At 42.9% G+C, this 24430-nt stretch overlaps 2 protein-coding genes across 2 annotated transcripts in view; both read left to right on the forward strand.

Moving 5' to 3' along the window:
* LOC149618081 (uncharacterized) overlaps window positions 1–24430 on the forward strand; it is a 138792-nt gene that overhangs the window by 23755 nt on the left and 90607 nt on the right. The window lies entirely within an intron of this gene.
* On the forward strand, window positions 8548–10447 carry LOC149618082 (uncharacterized). Its single transcript, XM_089855106.1, has 3 exons — window positions 8548–9272; window positions 9562–9583; window positions 9682–10447. The coding sequence occupies exons 1-3, from the start codon at window positions 8566–8568 to the stop codon at window positions 10348–10350; spliced, it is 1398 nt and encodes a 465-aa protein (XP_089711232.1). The 5' UTR covers window positions 8548–8565; the 3' UTR covers window positions 10351–10447.

The raw sequence follows: 24430 nt of genomic DNA on the forward strand, positions 1-24430 counted from the left end.
CCTAGCTTAAAATTGGGTCTATAGAATAACCTCTAATATCATTTAACCTTGTCTATCAGGCATCTATAATCAGTTTAACCTTTGAACTTTTGGAGAGTAATCTACTTGTAAAAGAACCCAACCACCCACCCATCCTTCCAACAATTCCCCTTCAAGGGTTAGTTACACCTATCTTAATTAATTAAATCGTCAAAATAAGCGACGATTATAAAGTAATTAATCTAAAGTCCGTGGCGTAATTAGACGTAAATTAATGCTAATTAAGGTAATTAAGTGTTTTAGGACAAATATAATAGGTGAAACTAACCCTTGAGTTTTTAGTCGAGGAGAGATTTGTTAGCTCAATCCTTTTAAAGGTTTGGGCTTTCAAAGCTTGAATTGTCGAGAGAGAGAGAGATTCCTAAGCCTACTCGATTGGTTTGTTGCTTAGTCGAGGCATATGACGTAGATTTCCACACTACAAATGCTTAAGAGAGCCCAGGTCAACCTTCTAACCAATAGGAGCTTCGACACCAATTGGGTTTCTTAACTTAGTAGTTGTGCCCTTTAAAAGTCTGGCCGGCTAAGCCTTGGACTTAACCAATATAATATAAACAATAACAAAATTATATCTATATATATATATATTTCATCACTGTTTATGATAATTTATTCAAAAAACAAACATATTATTATAAAAATCTCAACTTATTTGGGATTTAAAAACCAACAAACACTAATTTGATATAAAAAATGACGCAAACAAAAATGGTAAGTAACGTCTACGACGACGACAAAAGTACACACATTCGCATTCTTTGAAATACCAACGAGGTATTTTAGAGAAATTGGTTATTTTACGGTGAATTTGATTTTTTTGTTTGTTTGCAAAACAAATTGCGCGAACATCGTATTTCAATTTTTTTTTTGCAACCAAAAATTGCCGCGTATCCCGAGGACACAAAATTCGTTGGCAAATAACGAACCAACAACTAAAACTGTTTGTGCGAACATTTAAGCGAACAATTGACAATTTAAAACGACTTAATTGCAGTTTTTAATTACCGAGTTGTTCAGTAGGGTTTTAACGCGTTTTATCATCGTGTGCCCAGTGATCAACGATTTTACAGGTGTTGTTTTGTATAAGCAACAAATATATAAGCAACATTGCGTTGTTGCTCCATTGCGAATTTATTTGCCATTTATGGTAAATCTTCGATATCATATTTTGAAACGTTGCTTAATTTAGGCTTAGGAAAAATCATGGTATTTATAATTAAGAAATTGCCGAAAATACGCGATTTTAAGTTTCCATATTTAGGGTGATAAGTTGTTCCTTTGTCCTATTTTGCTACTAGTTGTAGTAGTATTAATTCCAATTTAGTACTTATCATTCGTTATAAAACTAAGGGAGTGGGGGTGGGGTTACTTGGATTAGTTTTTGTGAATTTTCTTCACACGTTAGTACCTTTAGATCTTCCTCAATTTTGTCACTTGTGTGACGGGGGGAAAAGGGTTTCAGTTTTCACTCTTAAACTTTGACCTATTTCTTACCGATTGTAGACGCGTGCTATAATTACTTTTTACTAATTATCCTTTCATTCATTAATACCTGACCCATCCCCAAAAATCCTCGTAATACGTGAACTTCTTGATGTTAAAAATTAGTTAGTTTTGTTCATTTTTCAAGATCAAAAATGTAAGTGTTGAATATCCTAGTGTTATTTTAGCACTTGCATATTGAACACCGATCATATTTTCGATTTAAAAAATGATCCGAAACTTGAAATGTATATGGGAGGGGTTAATTGACTGACTCGTGAATATTATAAAATAGTAAACATTTGCGCGCGTCACATTAAACTAATAATACTCTATGAATGAATTGCCTGAAGCAACAGATATTAAAATTTTCAAGACATTATAGAACGACATCATATTTATATAAATTATCTTCACCACTATTGTATTTGCGACAAAAACGTTTTGACCTTTGACATTTAAGAGGCGGGGGGTTAAATTGTTGCGTAAGAATTATGATTGGCGCGAGCGTGGCCCATTTGCCGCCACCTGGCCCCCCTTAAGTATACCTAGTGTGGACAATCTATATAAGTAATGGCGATATGTTTATGGCGCCTGATTGACTTCCCCCCCATTCGCCCCATTTCCGGGCTTAGCTGAATTTGAAACGTCACATGAAGACGCATACCGGGGAGAGCCGGGAGAAGCGGTACGTCTGCGAGATGTGCGGACAAGGCTTCACTCAGAAAACCTACTTATCCGTCCATAAACGAAAACATACCGGGGAGAGACCCTATCAATGCGAGATTTGCGGCAAGGATTTTGCCAAGAAATCCATTTACATGAACCACGCCGTCGTCCATACGGGCGCCAGACCCTTCTTGTGCGTCATTTGTGGCAAGGCTTTCGCGCAGAATGGCTCCATGCAAGCGCATATGCGCAGCCATACCGGTTATAAACCCCATAAATGCGAAACTTGCGGAAAAAGTTTCGCCGTTCGAGAGAAACTGCAATTGCATATTCTAACGCATACCGGCGAACGTCCCCATCAATGCGAAGTCTGCAATAAACGTTTCAGCCAAAAGTACAACTTGACGGTGCATTTGCGAACGCACACTCGCGAAAAGAGTCGCAAAAGGTCCACCACCGACGAAAATCCGTCGACGCTACCTTCTGCCGCCGCGGTTTCCGCCGCCGTCGCCATGTTCGCGCCCGAAACCTCGGGAATGCACGTGGATTATTTTAAAGCTAGGGCGAAAAAGTTACCCGCTTCCGCCGCCGCGGAAGATAGATTGTTTACGGAAAACGCCGCCGTTGATTATTTTAATTTCGCTTCTTATCAAAATTCAATGGTGCCACCTGGAGGATATTACACGCAATTGTAGTTAAGCCTATCTTTTAGGGGAAAGAAAGGTCACGCGGGTTCATCGTTATACTTACTGGTTATTTGAGCCCTACTCTAGTAGCAATCTTTAATACTATTTGATCTATATATACTGTTTACAATGTTGAAATTTCAAACATATATACCTAGTTACACCCCCCCCCGTATCTTGAACTTTGAACCTTGAACCTTGTTCCGTTATAGTTAACACGTTATTGTTAGTAAATAAATGCGATGGTATTTTTAATAAGAGAAGTATTTGCTGCGAAATGATACGTTTAAATGGGTGGGATGGGGGTCCATGTTGAAAGTGACGGGCGCGCATGCGCAGCTAGGTATAAGTCCAAGGCCTAGAGATGAAACCCTTGGTCCAAAAGGCCGCGCTGAAGAATAAGATAAGCATTTTTAGTGTGGAAAAAATGAAATGAAATGAAATGACTTAGTTGAATGGCGTTGAGAATCTGACACATTGTGTCCCGTTCGCAGTTGAACCTTAAACGGCACTTGAAAACGCACATGCGAGACCGACCGGAGCGTCCTTTTATGTGCGAGGTTTGTGGCCAGGGTTTCACTCAGAAGACGTACCTAGCCGTTCACAAGCGGAAACACACGGGCGAGAGACCCTACCAATGCGAGATATGCGGACGCGATTTTGCCAATAAATCTATTTTCAAAAATCACTCGGTCGTGCATACCGGCATCAAATCGTATTTGTGCACGGTGTGCGGCAAATCATTCGCCAAGAACGGTTCCATGCAAACGCACATGCGCAGTCATACCGGATTTAAACCTCACAAATGCGAAACGTGCGGAAAATGTTTCGCCGTTCGCGAAAAATTGACCTTACATTTATTGACGCATACGGGAGAGAGACCGCATCAGTGCGAAATTTGCAGCAAACGATTCAGTCAGAAATATAACTTAACCGTGCATTTGCGAACGCATACTCGCGAGAAAAGTCGCAAAAAATCGACTTCCGACGAAAATATCGCCGGACCCGCCGCCGCCATGTTTGCCGAAGGTTCCGCCATACATCCCGAACATTTTAATAAAGTACGGAAAAAATTAGCGCCGGCGCATTCCGCCGAAGATAGGTTATTCGCGGAAGCCGCCGGTTTGGAATATTTTAACTTTGGTTATCAACCTACGATGGTTCCGCCCGCTAATTATTACACTCAATTGTAATTAATTGTAATTAATTATAATTATCATATTAATCGGAGAAAAATGTAATTTCCCACGCGAGTTTAAATTTAGTTAATTTTTTTTTTGGGACCTGGTTAATTATTTCAATTAATTTTAATCTCGGTTAGTTAGTTTACATTTTTTTAAAAGACGAATTTATAAACAATTAAATGCAAGGTTTGAATCGGTAATTAATATTATCTTCTAAAAACTCGTTACGTAATTTGTAATTAAATTGCCGTTGCTGGGTAGGAATAAAATTAATTGCGTTTGTAATTAATGTATTCGTTGCTTGCTTTATTGGGTAACGGTATTTCTAGTGTGGAAATCCATCGAGTTTAATCGTCATTAAAAGTTTAAAATCGCATTTAATTTAATTGATATTTAGTACGCAATGACACGTCATTTGAAAACGCATACGGGAGAAAGTCGACTGAAAAAATACGTTTGCGAATATTGCGCTCACCAATTCGCCCAACTCAACGATTTGAAATCGCATCGAAGAAAACACACGGGCGACACACCCTTCGTTTGCGAAATCTGTCGCAAAGGTTTCGTCTCGAAAAGCGTTTTAAAAACTCATTTGATCACTCATTCGGGAGTTAAAGCGTATTTGTGTAACGTTTGCGGTAAATCTTTTACGCAGAATTCCGCGCTGTATTTGCATACTCGACTCCATACGGGATATAAGCCTTATCATTGCCAGCAATGCGGCAAAAGTTTCACTATTCGCAATAGACTTAATCTTCACTTGTTAACCCATACGGGTGAGAGGCCGCATCAATGCGAAATCTGCTTTAAGAGATTCAGTCAGAAACATAATTTAACGGTGCATAGGCGAACCCACGATAGGGCCGGAAGTAAAAAGGGAAGTAAAGTTAAGGATAAGGCGACCCCCACTTCCGATAGTACTACTACTAATTTACTTCCGGATGGTGATAATCAGGGTTCGGATTCCGGGGGCCCATTTCAGTACCCTTTTTACCCATCGTCCACCGCGGCAGTGCAGCCACGTATCGATTTCTTTTCGTAGTAAATTTTAATTCGGAAGTAATGATTATAATATCGGAAGTAGATTTTGGGTGGATGTAGAGCTATGTATTTTTAGTGTGGAAATCTCCGGAAGCTCGGACCATAGATAGCCCTTGTTCATTTAATGACCCCCCTTCAATCATTTTATTTAGTACTCGCTGAAAAATCACATGTTAACTCACACGGGGGAAAGCCGCGTGAAACGGTTCGTCTGCGAAGAATGTGGAGAGGCCTTCGCGCGAAGTTACTGTCTAAACGCCCATAAACGACGTCACGCCGGCAACTCTTACAAATGCCAAATTTGTGGGAAGGATTTTTACAAAATGGCCCTCTTGAAAATTCACGCCCCCGTTCACACGGGTGAAAGAGCTTACTTGTGCCCCGTTTGCGGAAAGGCCTTTACGCAAAAGGCCACTTTAAGACAACATAGTCGTATTCATACCGGAAATAAACCCCATAAATGCGAAACGTGCGGAAAAAGTTTCGCCGTCAAAGATAAATTGAGACTTCACGCTTTAACTCACACGGGTGAACGGCCCCATCAATGCGAAATCTGCTTAAAGAAATTTAGTCAAAAATATAATTTAACGGTCCATATGCGAACTCACGCGCGGCAAAATAAAAAATACGCCGAGAAAATAGCGCCCGCCGAAATTAATTCCGTCGCGGAAAATAATAAATTTCACGAATTTGTTACGAACTCGGATCAAAGTTACTTTCATTTTGGTGGTGCCATTCAAAACAATTATTATACGCAGTTGTAACTTGGGGATATATGCAAGCCTTTTAAAGCCTTTTTAGTGTGGAAATCTAGAATAGTTTGTGGCCGACGTTTCAACAACGTCTGTATATTTTTTGACTATAGTACGCTCGACGTGCGCACGTCAAAACGCATACGGGGGAGAGTCGCTTGAAACGATTCATCTGCGAAGAATGCGGCCAAGGCTTCGCGAAAATAACCTGCCTTAAAATTCATAAACGTAAGCACACCGGAGAGAAACCGTTCGTTTGCGAAACGTGCGGAAAAGGTTTTCACATTAAGAGGGTTTTAGAAGCGCATCGAGTGGCCCATACGGACGCGAAACCCTATCAATGCGACGTCTGCGGAAAGGCCTTTGGCCGGAGCGCCTCTCTACTCCTGCACAATAGAACGCACACCGGATATAAACCTCACAAATGCGAAACGTGCGGAAAAAGCTTCCCCATTCGCGATAAGTTGAATCTTCACATTTTAACGCATACGGGCGAGAGACCCCACGAGTGCCTTGTTTGCCATAAAAGGTTTAGTCAGAAATACAACTTGACAGTTCATTATAGAACCCACGATAGAGATAGGACTAGAAAAAAGAAATCCACTTCCCCCGGTAGCGGTAGCGGAACCTCGGAAGGAAATACGCCCCATTCGGAAGCGGTTTCGCGGAAGAGACTGGATAATAACGTTTCCGCCGAAGAAAGGCCCATCTTAATGGATTATTCCGATCACGAACATTTTATTTACGGTCCTTTTCAAAGTTACCAACCCGCTGTAATGCCGCACGCTAATTTTTATAATCAGATGTAAAAACCGCTGGCGAATTATTATAGCAAAAATGGTTCTGGGTTCTCTTAAACGCATTCATTATTTAGTGCGGAAATTCAAAAGTTATTTAATTTTTTTGGCATTAATGTTATATAAAATTATATACACAACGCGTAGACCAATTTGAAAGCTCACATGAAACTCCATTCCGGAATCGCGCGCGAAAAACGCTTCGTTTGCGACGTCTGCGGTGCCAGATTCGCTCAAAAGGTCTACTTAACGGTTCACCAGCGAAAACACACGGGGGAAAGACCCTATCAATGCGAAACGTGCGGAAAAGATTTCTACTACAAACGGCGGTTATTAGAACATTCCGTCGTGCATACGGGCGATAAACCGTATTTATGCGTGGTTTGCGGAAAATCATTCGCGCATAGCCAACACCTGAAATCGCATTCGCGAACGCATACGGGAGACAGGCCCCATAAATGCGATACGTGTGGAAAGTGTTTCATGACCCCGAGAGATTTGCGACGCCACGCCCTGATTCACACGGGTGAACGACCCTATTCTTGCGAAATATGCAACAAGGCCTTTAGTCAAAAGAATAATTTGAAAATTCATATTCGGAGTCACAATCGCGACGGAGTTAGGCGAAGAGGTGGGGTGAATTCCGCCACGGAAATTGGTGGCGGTATCGGTGACGGGAGTGTTATCGCGACGGAAAATGTTGGTTCGGCGGAATATTATAAATCGCGGAGAGGCGGAGGCGGTTTTAATGAACAGCAAAAGGCGTTTAGCGAACAAAGCAGTGCCGCCCTTGATTACTTCGGTTTCGCTTATCAAACACCCACTATGGTTCCACCCAATAATTATTACACTCAATTATAAAGTTAATTAAGTTAATTAAACTAATTAATTAATTAATAAATAAATAAATAAATATGTACAGAAACTGCAATATTTTTATCGCGATTGTAAAAAAATGTGTTTTATAAATAAATAATTGGGTTATATTATAAGTTATAGTGATTAATAGTTGCGATTAAAATTGCGATTGGTATCTTAGGCATTTTTGTTTTAGTGTGGAAATCTTTCTTGAAAGGTTTCTTCTTCTAACAATTAGGGGGGGCCCCCGTTTTTTTTAGGGTTACATGAAGACCCACATGAAAACGCACACTGGTCAATCTCGGCAAAAACGTTTCGTCTGCGAAGAATGTGGCTTGGGCTTTTCGCAACTCAGTTACTTAAAATGTCACCGATTACTTCATACGGGCGAACGGCCCTTTCCATGCGACGTCTGCGGCAAAACATTTCGCAATAAAAAGATCTTGCGAGCGCACGGTTTCATTCATAAGGGGAAATCGTTTTTGTGCCCGATTTGTGGCAAAGCTTTCGCGCAAAGCGCCAGTCTCCTTCTGCACACGCGATTACATACGGGAGAAAAACCGCATCAGTGCGAACATTGCCAAAAAGCCTTTAGCACGCGCGAAAAATGGATCTATCACACGAGAACGCATACGGGCGAAAGACCCCATCATTGCCACGTTTGCGGAAAACGCTTTAGTCAACCTTATAATTTAACGGTTCATTTGCGAACGCACGATCGCGAGAAGAAGAAAAACGGCAAGAAGGCTCGCGATGCTGACGAAGTCTCCGAGCAACTACCCGTCCAGTCGGACGCCAAGTACTTGCCAGAGTCAACCCCAGTACCAGCCCCACCACCAGCCCCACCACCGACTTACTTTAATTACCAATCAAATTATTTTGCGAATTATTAAAGTCATTTTGAAGGCTATTGATTGGCTGTTTCCTTGTTTGGGGGGAGGGGACCCTTTTGCGTTGACTTCGTAACATTTTTAGTGTGGAAATCTATATATATCGTTCGTTTTTCCCGGGTGTTAACATTTGACACTTGTACGTTTAGCACACGTTGAAACAACACATGAAAACCCACACGGATGACGAGCGATATATGTGCGAAGTCTGCGGAAAAGGTTTTCGACAAAAATGCTACTTGACCATTCATAACCGGCAACATACGGGCGAAAGACCCTACCAATGCGAGGTTTGCGGCAAGAATTTCGGCAATAAAAACGTCCTTTCAAAACACGCTCTGATTCACACGAATAATCGGCCGCATTTATGCGTCATTTGTGGCAAATCATTCCGGCAAAACGGAACGCTCTTTATGCACATGCGCAGTCATACCGGTTATAAACCTCATAAATGCGAAATGTGCGGCAAAGGCTTTATCGTCAAAGAAAAACTTAATTTGCACATGTTAACTCACACGGGTGAACGCCCCCATCAATGCGAAATCTGCCAAAAACGCTTCAGTCAAAAATACAACTTGACGGTCCATTTACGCAGCCACAATCGCGATAAAACTCGTAAGAAATCGGTGGTCAACCCCGGTGACGATAATAACAATCCCGGCGGTAGTAGTGGGGCCATCGCTTTGCTGACCACCGCCGAAGCTTCCGGTTCGAACCCCGATTATTTTAAATCGCGGAAAAAGGGACCAGCAGCCGCTGCGAATTCCGCCGCGGAACAACGATTGTTTAACGAAAACGCCGCGGCAATAGATTATTTCGGTTTCGCTTACCAACCAACTATGATGCCCCCTGGGAATTATTACACTCAACTTTAGTAAGTAATTAACAGTTCGGGTCCTTAATTATAAATTGAGTTTCACCGAGGGGCTAATCACGCCGATCCCTCGAGTCGTGAAGGGTAGGGCTTTTATAGATTTATTACTTCCGAGTGAATGGTCCCTTGGCCGGTTTACTACCGTTGGTTATCTCGAGTCTTCCCAGTAATTAAAATTAAATTAGTTTACGGGTGGGTAATTATTATGATTAAAAGGACAATCTTTGTATTATTGATAAACAAAAATTGTATTAAAAATTCTAACAATGATTTGCCGTTGCTCGCTTAGTTTTCTCTCCACTTTTAACAATGTGCGAAGTTTTGGCCTAAAATTAGCATTTCTAGTGTGGAAACAGCACGGAAATCCCCGTTAAAAACTAACGCGGTTATAATGTGAATCCCCACTTAGCGGAATCTACTGAACCACATGAAAACGCACGCTGGAGAGAGAGCCGTTAAACGTTTCATGTGCGAAATGTGCGGCCAAAGCTTCGCTCAAAAAACCTACTTATCAATACACAAGCGAAAACACACGGGGGAGAGACCGTATCAGTGCGAAATCTGTCTAAAGAACTTCGCCAATAAGAATGTCTTGAAGAAACACTCCTTAATTCATTCGGGAATTCGACCTTATTTGTGCACCATTTGCGGCAAGAGTTTTTCGCAAAATGGCTCCTTGGCCGGTCACATGCGAAGTCATACCGGTTTTAAACCTCATAAATGCGAAACTTGCGGTAGATGTTTTTGTACGCGCGAAAAAGTCGCCTTGCACTTGTTAACTCATACCGGGGAACGACCCCACGAATGCGAAATCTGTCATAAACGTTTCAGTCAAAAATATAATTTAACGGTGCATTTACGAACGCATACCAAAGACAGGGGAAGTAAGCGGAAATCAATTTCCGCCACCGAAATTACTTCCACAGGGGTTAGTGGTGTAGTGGATGCTACGAAGCGGGATTTAGCTGAAATACGGGGGAATAATTCGGTGACGGAAAATGGTCAGTACGCGGAAGCGGTTTTAACGCGGGAATATTATGGTTTCCCGTATCAGAGCCAATTCTTTACTCAATTGTGAAACCATGGTCTGGTGTGATGTGACGTGACGGCTGTCCGTAGCATTTTTAGTGTGGAAATCGGCCAAACTTGAAAAGATATTAACATGATTCTGATCATCTTAGCGATTTCTGAAACTCCACTTGAAAACGCATACGGGCGAATTGAAACAGTTCATATGCGAAGTGTGTGGTCGAGGATTCACTCAGAAATGTTACCTGGCGGTGCACCGGAGAAAGCACACGGGCGAACGACCCTTCATTTGCGAAGTGTGCGGAAAGGACTTTGCCAATCGCACGATTTTGATCAATCACAGCGCCATTCACGGCGACGCCAGACCCTGGTTGTGCACTATTTGTGGTAAAGCTTACGCTCAAAGCGGTTCCCTCTCGGCGCATATGCGATCGCACTCTACCGTTAAACCTCACAAATGCAACGTCTGCGGAAGATGTTTTATCACGCGAGAGAAAATCACGCTGCATATGCGAACTCACACCGGGGAGAGACCCCACGAATGCGAAATCTGTCACAAACGCTTCAGTCAACGATATAACCTAACTGTTCATTTGCGAACGCACACTCGTGAAAAGACTAATCGCAAATCGTCTAATAGTCAGGCGGCTTCGAGTACAAGCTCGAACGTCGCTGCCGCCCCTACTTCCGGTGGGGTTATTACGCATGCTCGGAAAAAGGCACCGAATGCCGCTTCCGCGACGGAAGAAAGGATCGCGGAAACCGGTGTTGACTTTTTGAATTTTAATTATTACCCGACGACTATGCTCACACCCGGAAATTATTATACCCCTTTGTAATTTGTAAGCGCTTACCAAGGCCTAATAAAGTTGTATCTAATGTGAAAGGAATAAATTGGGAACTCCGATGAAATTTTAATTTACACCTCATTTATTTTTAGATTCTATAGACTATATTTCAGGTAAGATAGGAAACTTGATTTTTCACACCATATAACCTCATTCGACGCACACTTATGGCGTTTTTTTCCGCGATCGCGATTGGACGACGAGCTCCCATTGGTTAGAATCGTTCTTAAGCATTTTTACCGTTTAAAAAAGATATCCTTGTAATTATTTCCCCAAAATGAAACCATTGTAGCTGAGTCTGAAAAAGCACATGAAAACTCATTCCGAAAATGGCGAAGATAAGAAACGCATTTTATGCGAAATATGCGGAAAGAATTTCAAGTCGCAAAAGAGTCTGTACGTTCACACGAAAGTTCACACGGGCGCCAAACCCTATCAGTGCGAAGTGTGCGGAAAGGATTTCGCTTATAAACACGTCTTAACCAAACACGCCGTCGTTCACAGCGGAGCTAGATCGTATCTGTGCACGGTTTGCGGCAAATCATTCGCGCAAAGCGCTTCCTTGCAACTTCACACGCGTTCCCATACGGGCTACAAACCGCACAAATGCGAAACATGCGGAAAATGTTTCACGACGCGCGAAAAACTAAATATTCATAATTTAACTCACACCGGGGAACGGTCGCATCAGTGCGAAGTTTGTCAGAAACGCTTCACGTTGAGCACCCAACTGGTGGTTCACATGCGGACGCATACGGGACAGAGACCCTATCAATGCGATATTTGTCAGAAAAGTTACACGCAGAGCTACCAGTTAACGGTGCATAAACGGGGACATACCGGCGAAAGACCGTATCCTTGTACGGTCTGTTCCAAGGGATTCCCTCAGAGTTACCAATTGAAGGTTCACATGAGAACGCATACGGGTGAAAAGGCGCCCCGTTCCGACAAACCACGCAAGAAATACCCCAGTAAATCCAAGAGGGAACGAAAGAAAGCCGCGACCGTCGCCAATCAAACGGCCAATACCACAGAATCAGAACAGACCTTTAACACCGAGTATACTGGCGTTGATTACTTCAGTTTTGGAGGTTATCAACCCCCTACTATGGTCCCACCCGGAAATTATTACACGCAGTTGTAGCTCAGTTCCTTTTAATTTAATTAACCCCCCCTCCCCTAACGAGTCACCGTGTGAAAAATCAATGTTCCTATTTGTCAATGTGCCATTTGAATCTTAACTCATAGTCACGTGATACACATTATTTAATTTATTTCAAGTTTACCTCGGTTAGTATTACTACTTAAAAAACCCAAAAAAACCACGTTAATTTTCGAGTGCCCCCCTATTGGTCAGAATTTTTATTCGCTTTCTTAAGCATGTGTGGAAATCGCAAAAAAAGATGAAGCTAATATCGGCACGCGTATGTGTATATATTCGCACGCGTAGCACACGTTAAGACAACACATGAAAATTCACGTGGTCAAAAGCGAACAACAGCTTTGGGTTTGCGAAGTCTGCGGCAAGGAATTCACGCGATTAAACAATTTGATCGTTCACAAGCGACGTCACACGGGTGAAAAGCCTTACGTCTGCGAACAGTGCGGAAAAGGTTTCGCTTATAAACAAGTTCTCGAGAAACACCTGAATATACACACGGGAATCAAATCGCATTTATGCGTGACGTGCGGAAAATCCTTTTCGTCGAACGACGCCCTGAGACTTCACACTCTCTTACACGCCGGGGTCAAACCCCATAAATGCGAAATATGTGGTAAGGGGTTCGCCACACGCTTTAAGGTCAGAGGTCACGCCTTGACCCATACGGGGGAGAGACCGTTTCAGTGCGAATATTGCGCCAAAAGGTACACGTTGAAAGCGCAATTGACGCAACATTTGCGCACTCATACCGGAGAACAAACTATCAAGTGCGAACTCTGCGAGAAAACCTTTATTATTGGTTCGCAATTAATCGCGCATATGAGAGTACATACCGGCGTGGAAAAACCGCCGCGGAAAAAACCAAATCCGGACGGAAATTCGCGCGGAAAAAGCGGGCCCTCCACGCGCGGTACCGAAGAAAATATGTCGTTCGCGGAATTTTCAAATGTAAATTATTTTAATTTTGGTAATTACCCTCAATCCTCGATTATGCCGCCACCCGGCAGTTATTACACGCAGTTGTAACTGCCACCTATTGAATTAATTTAAGTGGGTATTTAATTATTTAATATTTTAAATATTTAATTAAGAAAGGTCATTTTAAACAAACTAAACGGTCATAAACTGTAGGAGAAAAAAAAAAGATGTTTTACAAAAGCTTGATTGTTTGTCATTGTAGAATAAATGAAGTCATTCCTGAAGTTTAATTAATTTAATTTATTATCAAAGACGCATGCGCGATTGTGGGGCCACTATTTGGTTAGAATGTTGTCCGTCTTATCTTAAGAGCTTAAAAAATTCAAGGGGCAAAATAATTGTAATTAAGTAATCCCTTAAAATGTTTGTGTAGAAAATCGTGGGACGGCAAAAGACTGGGGAAGGTCACGTTTGCGAAACGTGCGGAAAGAATTTCGCTCAAAAACACCTGCTTCGTATTCACGCGAAAACTCACTCTAACGCGAAACCTTTTAAATGCGACCTTTGCGGAAATAGTTACGCGAATAAAATGACGCTGGAAGTTCATTTAAATTCCGTTACGCATACCGGCGTTCGAGCCTTCGTTTGCGACGAATGCGGAAATTCCTATTCCAGCGCCAGGAATTTGCGACGGCACGTTCTTTCGCATTCCGACGTTAAACAGTTCTCCTGCAATTTATGCGAAATTAAATTCGCGTCGCAATACCAATTACGCCTTCATAAAACCACGCACACTGGCGGTAAACCGTATCAATGCTCCACCTGCGACAAAGGGTTTGTCGAAAAACACAAACTGGCTTTACACGAGAAATTACACGGCGATGAGAAAAGTTACGTTTGCGAATTATGTGGAAAAGGGTTTCCGATCCAACGATATTTGACGATTCACATGGACACGCACGATAAAAACTACCCGTGCGAAATTTGCAAGAAAGTATTTCCGCGCGGAAGTAACTTGGAAGCGCATATGCGATCGCATACCGGGGAGAGACCCTATCAATGCGACGTTTGCGGCAACACCTTTAAACATTCGAACGCCATGAGAGTTCACCAGAGAACTCACACGGGTGAGAAGCCCCATCAATGCCAGCATTGCCCGAAGAGTTTCGCGGCCCTTCAGGGATTGCAGTATCATTTGAGGACGCATACCGGCGAACGACCCTTTAAATGCCAGTATTGCGATAAAACATTTGCCAGGAAGACCACGATGGACACGCACGTTCGACTTCATACGGGCGAGAAACCCTTTCATTGCGAATATTGCGGAAAGAGTTTCGCTGCCAGGAATGGTTTGGTCGAACATACTAGATACCATCATAAGGGACAACCCAGTCGGGGAAAACCCCGTAGAAGTACTTCCAAATCCGGGGAAGGGTCAGCTAAGAAAGATAAGGTACCCAAAGTAGCCGCCAATGACGTGCCGTCGGACGATCCCCCTTTAACTAGTAACGTTCATTTTTATAATTTCTCCTTGGCCGGGCAGGCCCCGGTCGCACCATCCGCCACTTACCCCCATTTTTTCTAAGACTTAAGCGAAATTAGAAATGCCAAGTCTCATGTTGGAAAATGTAGAAGAAATTTTGATTAAAAAAGAAACTAGAATTCCAATTTAATCAATGGCTGTAAATTCAATTAATTGCGAGGTTTGCCATTTCGTATTTTTAGTCCCAACTCGTCTCAGTCCCATATTGGTCAGTTGACCGCGCAACCGCTTAAGCATTTATCGTGTTAGCTCTGGAAGTCCATTAATTGGAAGTAAATTTACCCGTAAACAGATATGCCTGAAAGAACATGTGAAAAGTCACGTGGGAGATCGGGCCCTACGGCGTTTAGTCTGCGAATTTTGCGGGAAAGGGTTCCCCACCATGCAAAGATTGACGGTTCACAAGCGAATACATACGGGGGAGAGACCCTTTAACTGCGACATTTGTCGGAAATCGTTTCGCAACAAAAGCAACTTATTGAATCATTCGGTTTGTCACACGGACGCTAAACCCTATCTTTGCTCGATTTGTGGCAAGTCTTACGCCCGACCCGAAACCTTAAAAGGTCACGTGGTAATTCACGCGGGAATTCGGCCCCACAAATGCGACCTTTGCGAAAAAACCTTCTTTACACCCGGTAAACTTCGACGTCACTATCAAACGCACACAGGCGAAAAACCGTATCAATGTGATTTGTGCCAAGTCGGTTTTAACGTGAAAGGAGCCTTAGTTTTACATCAAAAAATACACGAAGAAAATATTGATAATTTGGGGACCAAACCGTACAAATGCGATTTGTGCCATAAAACATTCGCTTACAAATACAGTTACCAAGTTCACGTACAAGTTCACGCGGGTGATAGACCGTATAAATGCCAACATTGCGATAAGGCCTTCGTTCGCAAATTAGAGCTGGCCGATCACACTCGCGTTCACACTGGTGAAAAACCTTTCAAATGCGAAACTTGCCAGAAAGCTTTTAGGACGCGATGTAGTTTAATCGCCCATACACGAACGCATACGAAGGAAAAGAAATATTCGTGTAAAGTTTGCGATAAGAAATTCGTTCAAAGCTCGCACTTGGTCACCCATAGTCGCACGCACACAGGCGAACGGCCCTTCAAATGCGATTCGTGTGAAAAGACCTTCGCCTTGAGGGGAAACCTAACTGCGCATGCCCGACTTCACAAAGGAGAGCCCACTAGAAGGAAAAATAGGGTTAATACCGTGAAAACGCGACCAAATTTTAATGAACAGACCCAAAGCGAGTTAGTCAATGATGCTGGAAGTAAAACCTACGCGGAAGAATACGCCGATGTTAATTATTATCATTTTAATTACGCGCAAACGTCACTGGCGCCAGCTGGAAACTACACCCACTTCTAGTTAAGATTAATTTTTGTACGCGCTTCCCAAAATTGCTCCGATTGTGTCGAGTTGTCTGTGGTACCTTAAGCATTTCTAGAAACCCATAACTTAAAAACCAAAATTTTTAGTTTACTTCCTAGTTATGGATTTTAGTCTAGTGTGGAAAACAAATTTGATTGGCTAGTATACGTTATAAATATGGGTCCCTTTTGAACGTAGATTGCCCTGAGGCGCCACGTGAAAATTCACACGACCGAGCAAGATAGGAAAAAATACGTCTGCGAATTTTGCGGAAAGGGATTTTCCGCTTCCTGTAATCTCTCCGCTCATAAACAAACTCATTCCGGCGATAAACGTTTCCAGTGCGAATTTTGCGGGAAAAAATTCGCCGTCAAAAATAATTTGAACGTACATTTGAAAACTCATAGCGACGCGAAACCCTACCATTGTAATATTTGCGGACAATCCTTTAATCGCAGCTACACGTATACACGACACAAACGGTCGCATTTAGGAATTAAACCGTTTAAATGCCAAGTTTGTGGACGAGCCTTCGCCACTCGCGACGCCCTGAACCGGCACGGATTGACTCATACGGGCGAGAGACCTTTCCAGTGCGAATTATGCGGCAAAAGCTACGTTGATCGGTGTAGTTTAAAATCGCATTCGCGATCGCATACTGGAGAGAGACCTTTTCAATGCGAAACCTGTGGGAAGGGTTATTTTGACAGACAAAGTCTGGCCTATCATAATCGAACTCATTTGAGCGAGAAGCCCTTTCAATGCGAATTTTGTGGCAAGGGTTATTTAGATAAACAGAGTTTTAACGTTCATATTCGCTCGCATACGGGCGATAAACCTTACCAATGCGATATTTGCGAATCGAGCTTCGCCGATAGTTCCAGTATGCGATCGCATAAGCGAACTCACGCCGAGAAAACGTACCAATGCGAGTTATGCGGAAAAGGTTACGCCGACAAAAAGAGTTTAACCATTCACTTTCGGAGACATACGGGCGAAAAACCGTACAAGTGCGATACTTGCGACAAGGCATTCGCGGATCGAGGTACTTTGCGAACGCACATTCGCACTCACACTGGCGAGAAACCGTACCAATGCGACGTTTGCGCCAAAACGTTCAATCATAAAACATTTTTAAACGTTCACTCGCGAACTCACACTGGCGAGAAACCGTATCTATGCGAAGTTTGCAGTAAGGCCTTCGCTCAAAAAGGCAGCTTAATCACGCACATGCGCAGTCACACGGGAGAGAAACCTTTTAAATGTAAATTGTGCGACAAGTGTTTTAGTCAAAGCGCCCAACTTATACGTCACACTAATAGTCACAAAGGAGTCAAAAATTATCAATGTAAATTTTGCGATAAGCGATTTTCGCAAAGCGCCCATTTAGTCACGCACACTCGCATTCACACGGGTGAACGACCTTACCAGTGCGAGATTTGCCAGAAAGCTTTCACGCAAAATAACGTCTTGAAAGATCACATGCGCGTACATACCGGCCAAAAAAATCCCAAAGCCAAAGTTAACGGTAGAAATACTCGGGCCAAGAACTTGGGCGGTACCGGGGGTGGCGCCCCGGCCCCCGTCACCCAACAATCGACTGAAATTCAGGACCAGAAGAACTTTGCCGCGGAATACAGCGGCGGTGTTAATTATTTTAATTTCGGGTATGCCCCGCCCCCAATGGCCCCTCAACCTCCACCCGCCCCTAACTATAGTCAATTTTAAATTTCTTTAAAGAACGCGTCACTGGACTGTAATCAAAATAAAGAAAATGGTAAATTGCAGTAACTGTTTTCCAGTTAATTGTTTTGTTCACTAATTTGGTTAGGTTTTTGCCTGGGTAATCCTTAAGCATTTGTTGGTGCCGGACTTTGCCATAAAGGGAACCGTGGGCATAATTTTATCTCTTGGTTTGTAGAAAAGTCTGCGTCATCACTTGAGACGTCACGCACGCTCCAGCATAGACAAACCCGTTCCGTGCACCACGTGTGGTAAAGGTTTCCAGAACCGATCGCAACTTATCGTTCATAACCGATCTCATACGGGCGAAAGACCGTTTATTTGCGAAACCTGCGGGAAAGGTTTCATCACCCATCAGGGATTGAAAAAGCATTGCATGATCCACGAGGGTACGGCTCCCACTTTTTTGTGCACGATTTGCGGCAAATCAATGTGCAGCAGTCAAGCGCTGAAAAATCACACTCGACGGCACGCGGGTATTAAACCTTACGTCTGCGAAGTTTGCGGAAAAGGATTCGGTTCGCGCGATAATCTCAAATCGCACACCAGATCGCACACTGGCGAGAAACCGAATCAATGCGAATTCTGTGGACTGTCCTATTTTGACAAGCAAGGTTTGCGACTGCACGTCGTGACCAAACACGAAGGGGAAACGTACCCTCGAGAGATACTGGACAAAATACACAGATGCGAATTGTGCGGAAAAACATTCCATCAAAAAAGCGCCCTGATTCTTCACACGCGAACCCATACCGGAGAAAAACCCTTTAAATGCGAATGGTGCGATAAATGCTTCGTCTCCAAACCCAAACTGAACGTGCACGTACGCGGTCATACCAACGACCGTCGCTTTAAATGCAATTATTGCGATCGAACCTTTTTATCGAATGGCAATCGGAAAATTCACGTCAGAACCCACACTGGCGAGAAACCGTATTCTTGCAACGTATGTTTTAAGCGATTTAGTCAAACGAGTATTTTAGCTTGTCATATGCGAACGCATACGGGCGAGAGACCCTTTAAATGTAATATATGCGGAAAGGGTTTCACCGTTAACACTAATTTGAAAAAGCACATGCGATGCGTTCATAAAGCCGGCAACTCCGCCTCTAATCAAAATACTAAGAAACGCGGAAAAAATCGTAAGATTAAAGAAACGGAAAGTCAATCGGTTCAAGAATTACCTGAAGAAGTCAATTATTCTGGTTTTGAACAAAACGCCTTGGTACCCTCTGTTAATTACTACGAAAATTATTAATGGCATTAAATTAATTAACCTATACATAAAAATATCTCTTGTTAACGGTGTATTATTACTTTGAACGTACTTGAATGAGTCATGGCTCGAAACGTCTCACGTATTTTATACTAAATAAATTTTGAAATAAGTCATGGTGCCTTTTTCTTTTAAACAAGTTTTTGTTCTATTATTTTAATTTTCTAAGATTACAAGTCCATCATTCAGGAAAAGTGACTTTTTAAAGACATAGGCGTGTATTTACAATTTAATTTCAAACCCCTTTAAAATAGTAGCTGGCCAAGTGCGCTTATAAGGTTCTAGAATTGCGTAGTTCATAGTTTCCTCTTGGTTATGGGTTTGTTAATCTGGGCGCATCCCTTAAGCATTTGGGTTATTTGTGTTCAATATTAAACGTAGTTGGGGCTTCTAACCAATTAAGGAAAAAAAATGTTTATTTAGAGGGTTTATCAAGAACACACGCGACGTCACGTAGATAAACCAGTCTGTTGCCAAACTTGCGGAAAAGGCTTCAAGAACGGTCGGCGACTTCAGGCCCATCAACGAACCCACACCGACGAAAGGCCTTTTCAATGCGAAACCTGCGGAAAAGGGTTTAAGTCGAAACAAGAGTTGAGGCAGCACGCTAAAACGCATACCGGAAACCGCGACTTCCTTTGTACCATTTGCGGAAAATCGCTAGCCAGTAACGCCGCGTTAAAAAACCACCTTCGGCGTCACGCCGGAATTAAACCCTATCAATGCGAAGTTTGCGGAGTCGGATTCGGTTCGCGCGATAATCTTAAAGTTCACACGCGGAAACATACGGGCGAAAGACCGTTTCATTGTCAGTTATGCGGAAAGGGCTTGTACGATAAACAATCTTTGCAGGCGCACTTGTACAGACACGAGAAAGGGGAGGCCCAACCGACGGATAAACCCTTTGGCTGCGAAATATGCGGCAAAAGTTTCGACAGTAAAACTTATTTGCGAATTCATTCGCGTCGACACACGGGCGAGAAACCGTATCAATGTCAATCGTGTGGAAAAGCTTTCGTGGCCAAATCGCAGTTGACAACGCACGCGCGCGTTCATACCAGCGTCGAGTCCCGTAAATTTCGTTGCGATATTTGTCAAAGTAAGTTCTTTTCCAACCCGGAATTGACGCTGCATATGCGAACTCATACCGGCGAAAAGCCCTACCAATGCGAAGTCTGCGGAAAAGGTTTCGCACAAGCCAGTAGTCTGAAAGGTCACACGCGAGTTCACACCGGCGAGAGACCCTTTAAATGCGATATATGCGGAAAGGGATTTACGCACGGGACTAATTTGAAGAAGCACATCAGATGCATTCATAATGACGGCGATAAAACCGTCGCCTCCAATTCAAAGAACAAAACGAGGAAACCTCGCAGTGTTAAGGAAGTTACCGATAGTTCCTTAGATGAACAAAACCTAGATTATGCCGATGTTAATTTCCCCGGATATGTAGCTGCGGCGGCGCCTAATTTAAATTACTACGCTAATTACCAATTACTATAAACATACCTCCATGGAGAATGTATAAATTTATTCGCTACTGATTGTAGTTTTGAAGACTTGTAAAATTGGGGTACACTTATATCGTGCAGTTAATAAAGACTTAATTTAAATGTAATTTGAAATAATTTTCTCGGGCTCCCGATGGTTAAAAATGCACTTGGTTTCTGAGCAACCTTAAGCATTTGGTTCAGCCAACGCAACGTTTTAATTTTAACTTATTGGGGGGTTGCGAACATTTCTTGATATACTTAGAAATGTCTGAGGCAACATCTTCGACGTCACGGAAACGCTGATATCGATTCCTCTTCCGTCGTATGCGATATTTGCGGAAAAAGTCTTCAATGCGCATCTCGGCTAGTCATTCACCGGCGGAAACACACGGGCGAAACGCCGTTTCAATGCCAAGCCTGCGGAAAAGGTTTCAGAGCCAAATGCGACTTGAACAGACACTTCAGGAGTCACACTGGGGTCAAAACTTGCGTCTGCGATTATTGTGGTCGATCCTTAGCTAGTAAACAAGCTCTGATAAAGCACACGCGTCTTCACACGGGTGAAAAGCCGTACACGTGCGAAATATGCGGGAAAGGTTACATATCCCCGGATAATTTGAAATTGCACCGTCGAGTTCATACCGGGCCCGAGAAACTCTATCAATGCGAGTTATGCGGTAAAAGTTACGACGTGAAACGAAGTTTCCTCGATCACATGGCCGTTCATTCGGGCGAAAAACGCTTTCAATGCGAATATTGCGCTAAGACTTTCCTATTCAAACAAGTCCTGTTACGTCACGCGCGACAACACACCGGGGAACGCCCCTTTAAATGTAAATTATGCGATAAAACATTCGGAGGAAGGTCTAGTCTAGTCGCGCACACTGCCACGCATACCGGAGAGAAAAAATATCAATGTCAGTTTTGCGAAAAGCGATTCGCGCAAAGGCAACATTTGCAAGCTCATACGAGAACTCATACCGGGGAGAGACCCTTTAAATGTGACGTTTGCGGAAGAACTTATCCGATGAGGGGAAATTTAACGCAGCATATGCTGTCCCATAATAAACCTAAGGCGGAGGACAAATCACGGAAACCCCCCTCTGTATTGAGCGCGAGAAAAAATTGTTCCCGACAGAAAACTGTCTCGGAAACGGTAGTAGCTCGTCAATATGCCGATAATTATATAAATTTGGGGTATGGCGCTCATCAGTCATTGGTACCACCGCCGACTTATTATTCTCAATTCTAAAATCGTTCAATACGCGTTTTGTAAATTTTTGCAGTCATTAAATTATTGTTCAGGTCACCTGTTGAGTCTTAAGCATTTTTAGTGAAAGTTCCTTAATTTCGGAAAATTAAAATGAAGTCCCAATTTATTTCCTAGAAAAACTTGAAAATCCATTTGAAAAGTCACGCGGGTAAGAATCGCAATCGCTACGTTTGCGAAACATGTGGGAAATGCTTCTCTACGTTACAGAATCTCAATTTTCACGTTCCAATTCACGATCAAGTTAAACCATTTCAATGCGATATTTGCGAAAAGGGTTACACTACCAAACACTTACTGAAAAGACATTCTCAATCTCACTCCGAGGTGAAACCTTTCCTCTGTAATATATGCGGCAAATCACTTTCGAGTAAACAAGCGCTTCAGTATCACACTCGCTCGCATTCCGGCCTTAAACAGTATCAATGCGAAGAGTGCGGATCCGTTTTCGCCTCACCCGAGACCCTCAAATCTCACTCGCGAACTCACGCGGCGGTAAAACCTCACGCTTGCCATATTTGTGGAAAAGGTTTCGCGGAAAAAAGAACGCTAGCCTATCACCTAACGCTACATACTGGAAGGGAAAAAGGCGAGAAGGTTTTTAAATGCAAATTATGCGAAAAAACGTACGAATTTAAAAGAAGCTTACGCGATCACGTGAAGCGACATTCGGGTCTTAAACCATTTCAATGCGAAACTTGCTCGGAGTGTTTCACTTTCAAAGACGAATTGAAAAGGCATTCTTATAAACATACGGGTCAGTTGCCGTTTCAATGCGAAATCTGTCGCAAGGCCTTTTATAGACAAAGTCATTTGGTGACTCATAAACGAACTCACACGGGCGAGAAGCCGTTCCAGTGTCAAGTTTGCCAAAAGCGATTTAGTCAGAAAAATGCCTTGACGGTTCACCTTCGAACGCATAGAACGACAACCGATCAGAATAACGGGCCAAGTTATTTAAATTTTGGGTCAGTTCCATTGGACCACTCTTGAGTTAACTCTCAACTAAAATTAATTTATTTATATTGTGACGGCACAAAGTTTCCCGGGCTCCAATTGGTTAAGAATAGTTGGCCCACGTGGGCGTCCTTAAGCATTTTAACTGCACCAGAATTTAAACAAAAATGGGTGGGTTTATTTTCACACTTAGAAATGTCGTAGACTTCACGTGAAAAGCCAACACACCGAGGGCGTTGATAAGAAACCAGTCGTTTGCGAAGTATGTGGAAAAGGTTACCAGAATGTATCTAAGCTTCTAATTCACAAACGAACTCACACGGGTGAAAGGCCTTATCAATGCGAAGTCTGCGGCAAGAAATACGGCAACAAGCAAGTGCTAAAAAGACACTCCCTAGTTCATACCGGCGTTAAAGCGCATCTCTGCACAATTTGCGGAAAATCCTTCGCCGATAGCTCGGCCCTTAAGGTTCACACGAGATTTCACACGGGCGATAAACCCTACCAGTGCGAAATTTGTGGGAAAGCTTTCGCGACTCAAGGTCACGTGGAACTTCACACGCGTAGTCACACCGGGGAGAAGCCCTTTCGATGCGAATTTTGCCAGAAATGTTTTAGCGATAAACGTAGTTTAACTTCGCATTTAGTTAAGCACAGCGGAAAAAAACCCGAGCGGATTTATCAGTGCGAACAATGCGGAAAAAGTTATTCACTAAAGAAAAGCTTCACGGATCACGTGCTTCGGCATTCGACGGAAGAGAAACCTTTTCGATGCCAATTGTGCTCGAAAACGTTTCGATTTAAGCCGGAATTAACCACGCACACTCGGTATCATAGCGGGGATAGGCCCTTTAAGTGCGATCAATGCGACAAGAGCTTCATCACCCAAAGTAACTTGTACGCGCACGCCAGGACGCATACGGGCGAAAGAAATTTCAAATGCAAACACTGTGATAAAACTTACACTGTTAAGAATAATCTAGTCAATCACGAGCGAACTCATACCGGGGAACGCCCCTTTAAGTGTCAGCTTTGCGGGAAAGCTTTCATTAAAAACGAATATTTAGCCAAACACATGGTGTGCCACACCGGAGAGAGAAAATATCAATGTAAATTTTGCGAAAAGAGATTCAAGTTGGGCAATCATTTACTAGCTCACGAAAGGGTTCATTTGGGACACAGGCCTCATAAATGCGATATCTGCGGCAAGACGTACCCCATGAAGGGCAATTTGACGCAACACATGGCTTCCCACAAAGCTGACAGTCAGAAATTAAAGTCTAATGCTAAGAATAACCGCGAGAGAGCCGGCAATAACCATTCTACTAATATAATTACCCAAGATACATTGGGTGAGGGAAAGACGCGTGACTATACCGGCGGTGACGCGAGTTATTACAATATGGGTGCTGGTAGTCAGCAGCCATCGATGAATTTCTTCGGGCAATTTTGATTTAATGAAAGGTTTCAATTGATTTACAATTAATGTTGTTTTGGATCCTTAAGCATTTATAGTAAGAAATTTGTAG

Source organism: Phalangium opilio, unplaced genomic scaffold, assembly GCF_054372755.1.
Source record: "Phalangium opilio isolate 3A_F unplaced genomic scaffold, DU_Popi_V2 ptg000209l_1, whole genome shotgun sequence".
Taxonomy (NCBI): domain Eukaryota; kingdom Metazoa; phylum Arthropoda; class Arachnida; order Opiliones; family Phalangiidae; genus Phalangium; species Phalangium opilio.

Bases quoted from the DNA above. Each gene is read 5' to 3' on its own strand.
- LOC149618082 (XM_089855106.1), top strand. From the start codon at position 8,566: ATGAAAACCCACACGGATGACGAGCGATATATGTGCGAAGTCTGCGGA. The intron at 9,273-9,561 runs GTAAGTAATTAA...TTGCTCGCTTAG, and splicing joins AATTATTACACTCAACTTTA to TTTTCTCTCCACTTTTAACA. The intron at 9,584-9,681 runs GTGCGAAGTTTT...ATCCCCACTTAG, and splicing joins TTCTCTCCACTTTTAACAAT to CGGAATCTACTGAACCACAT.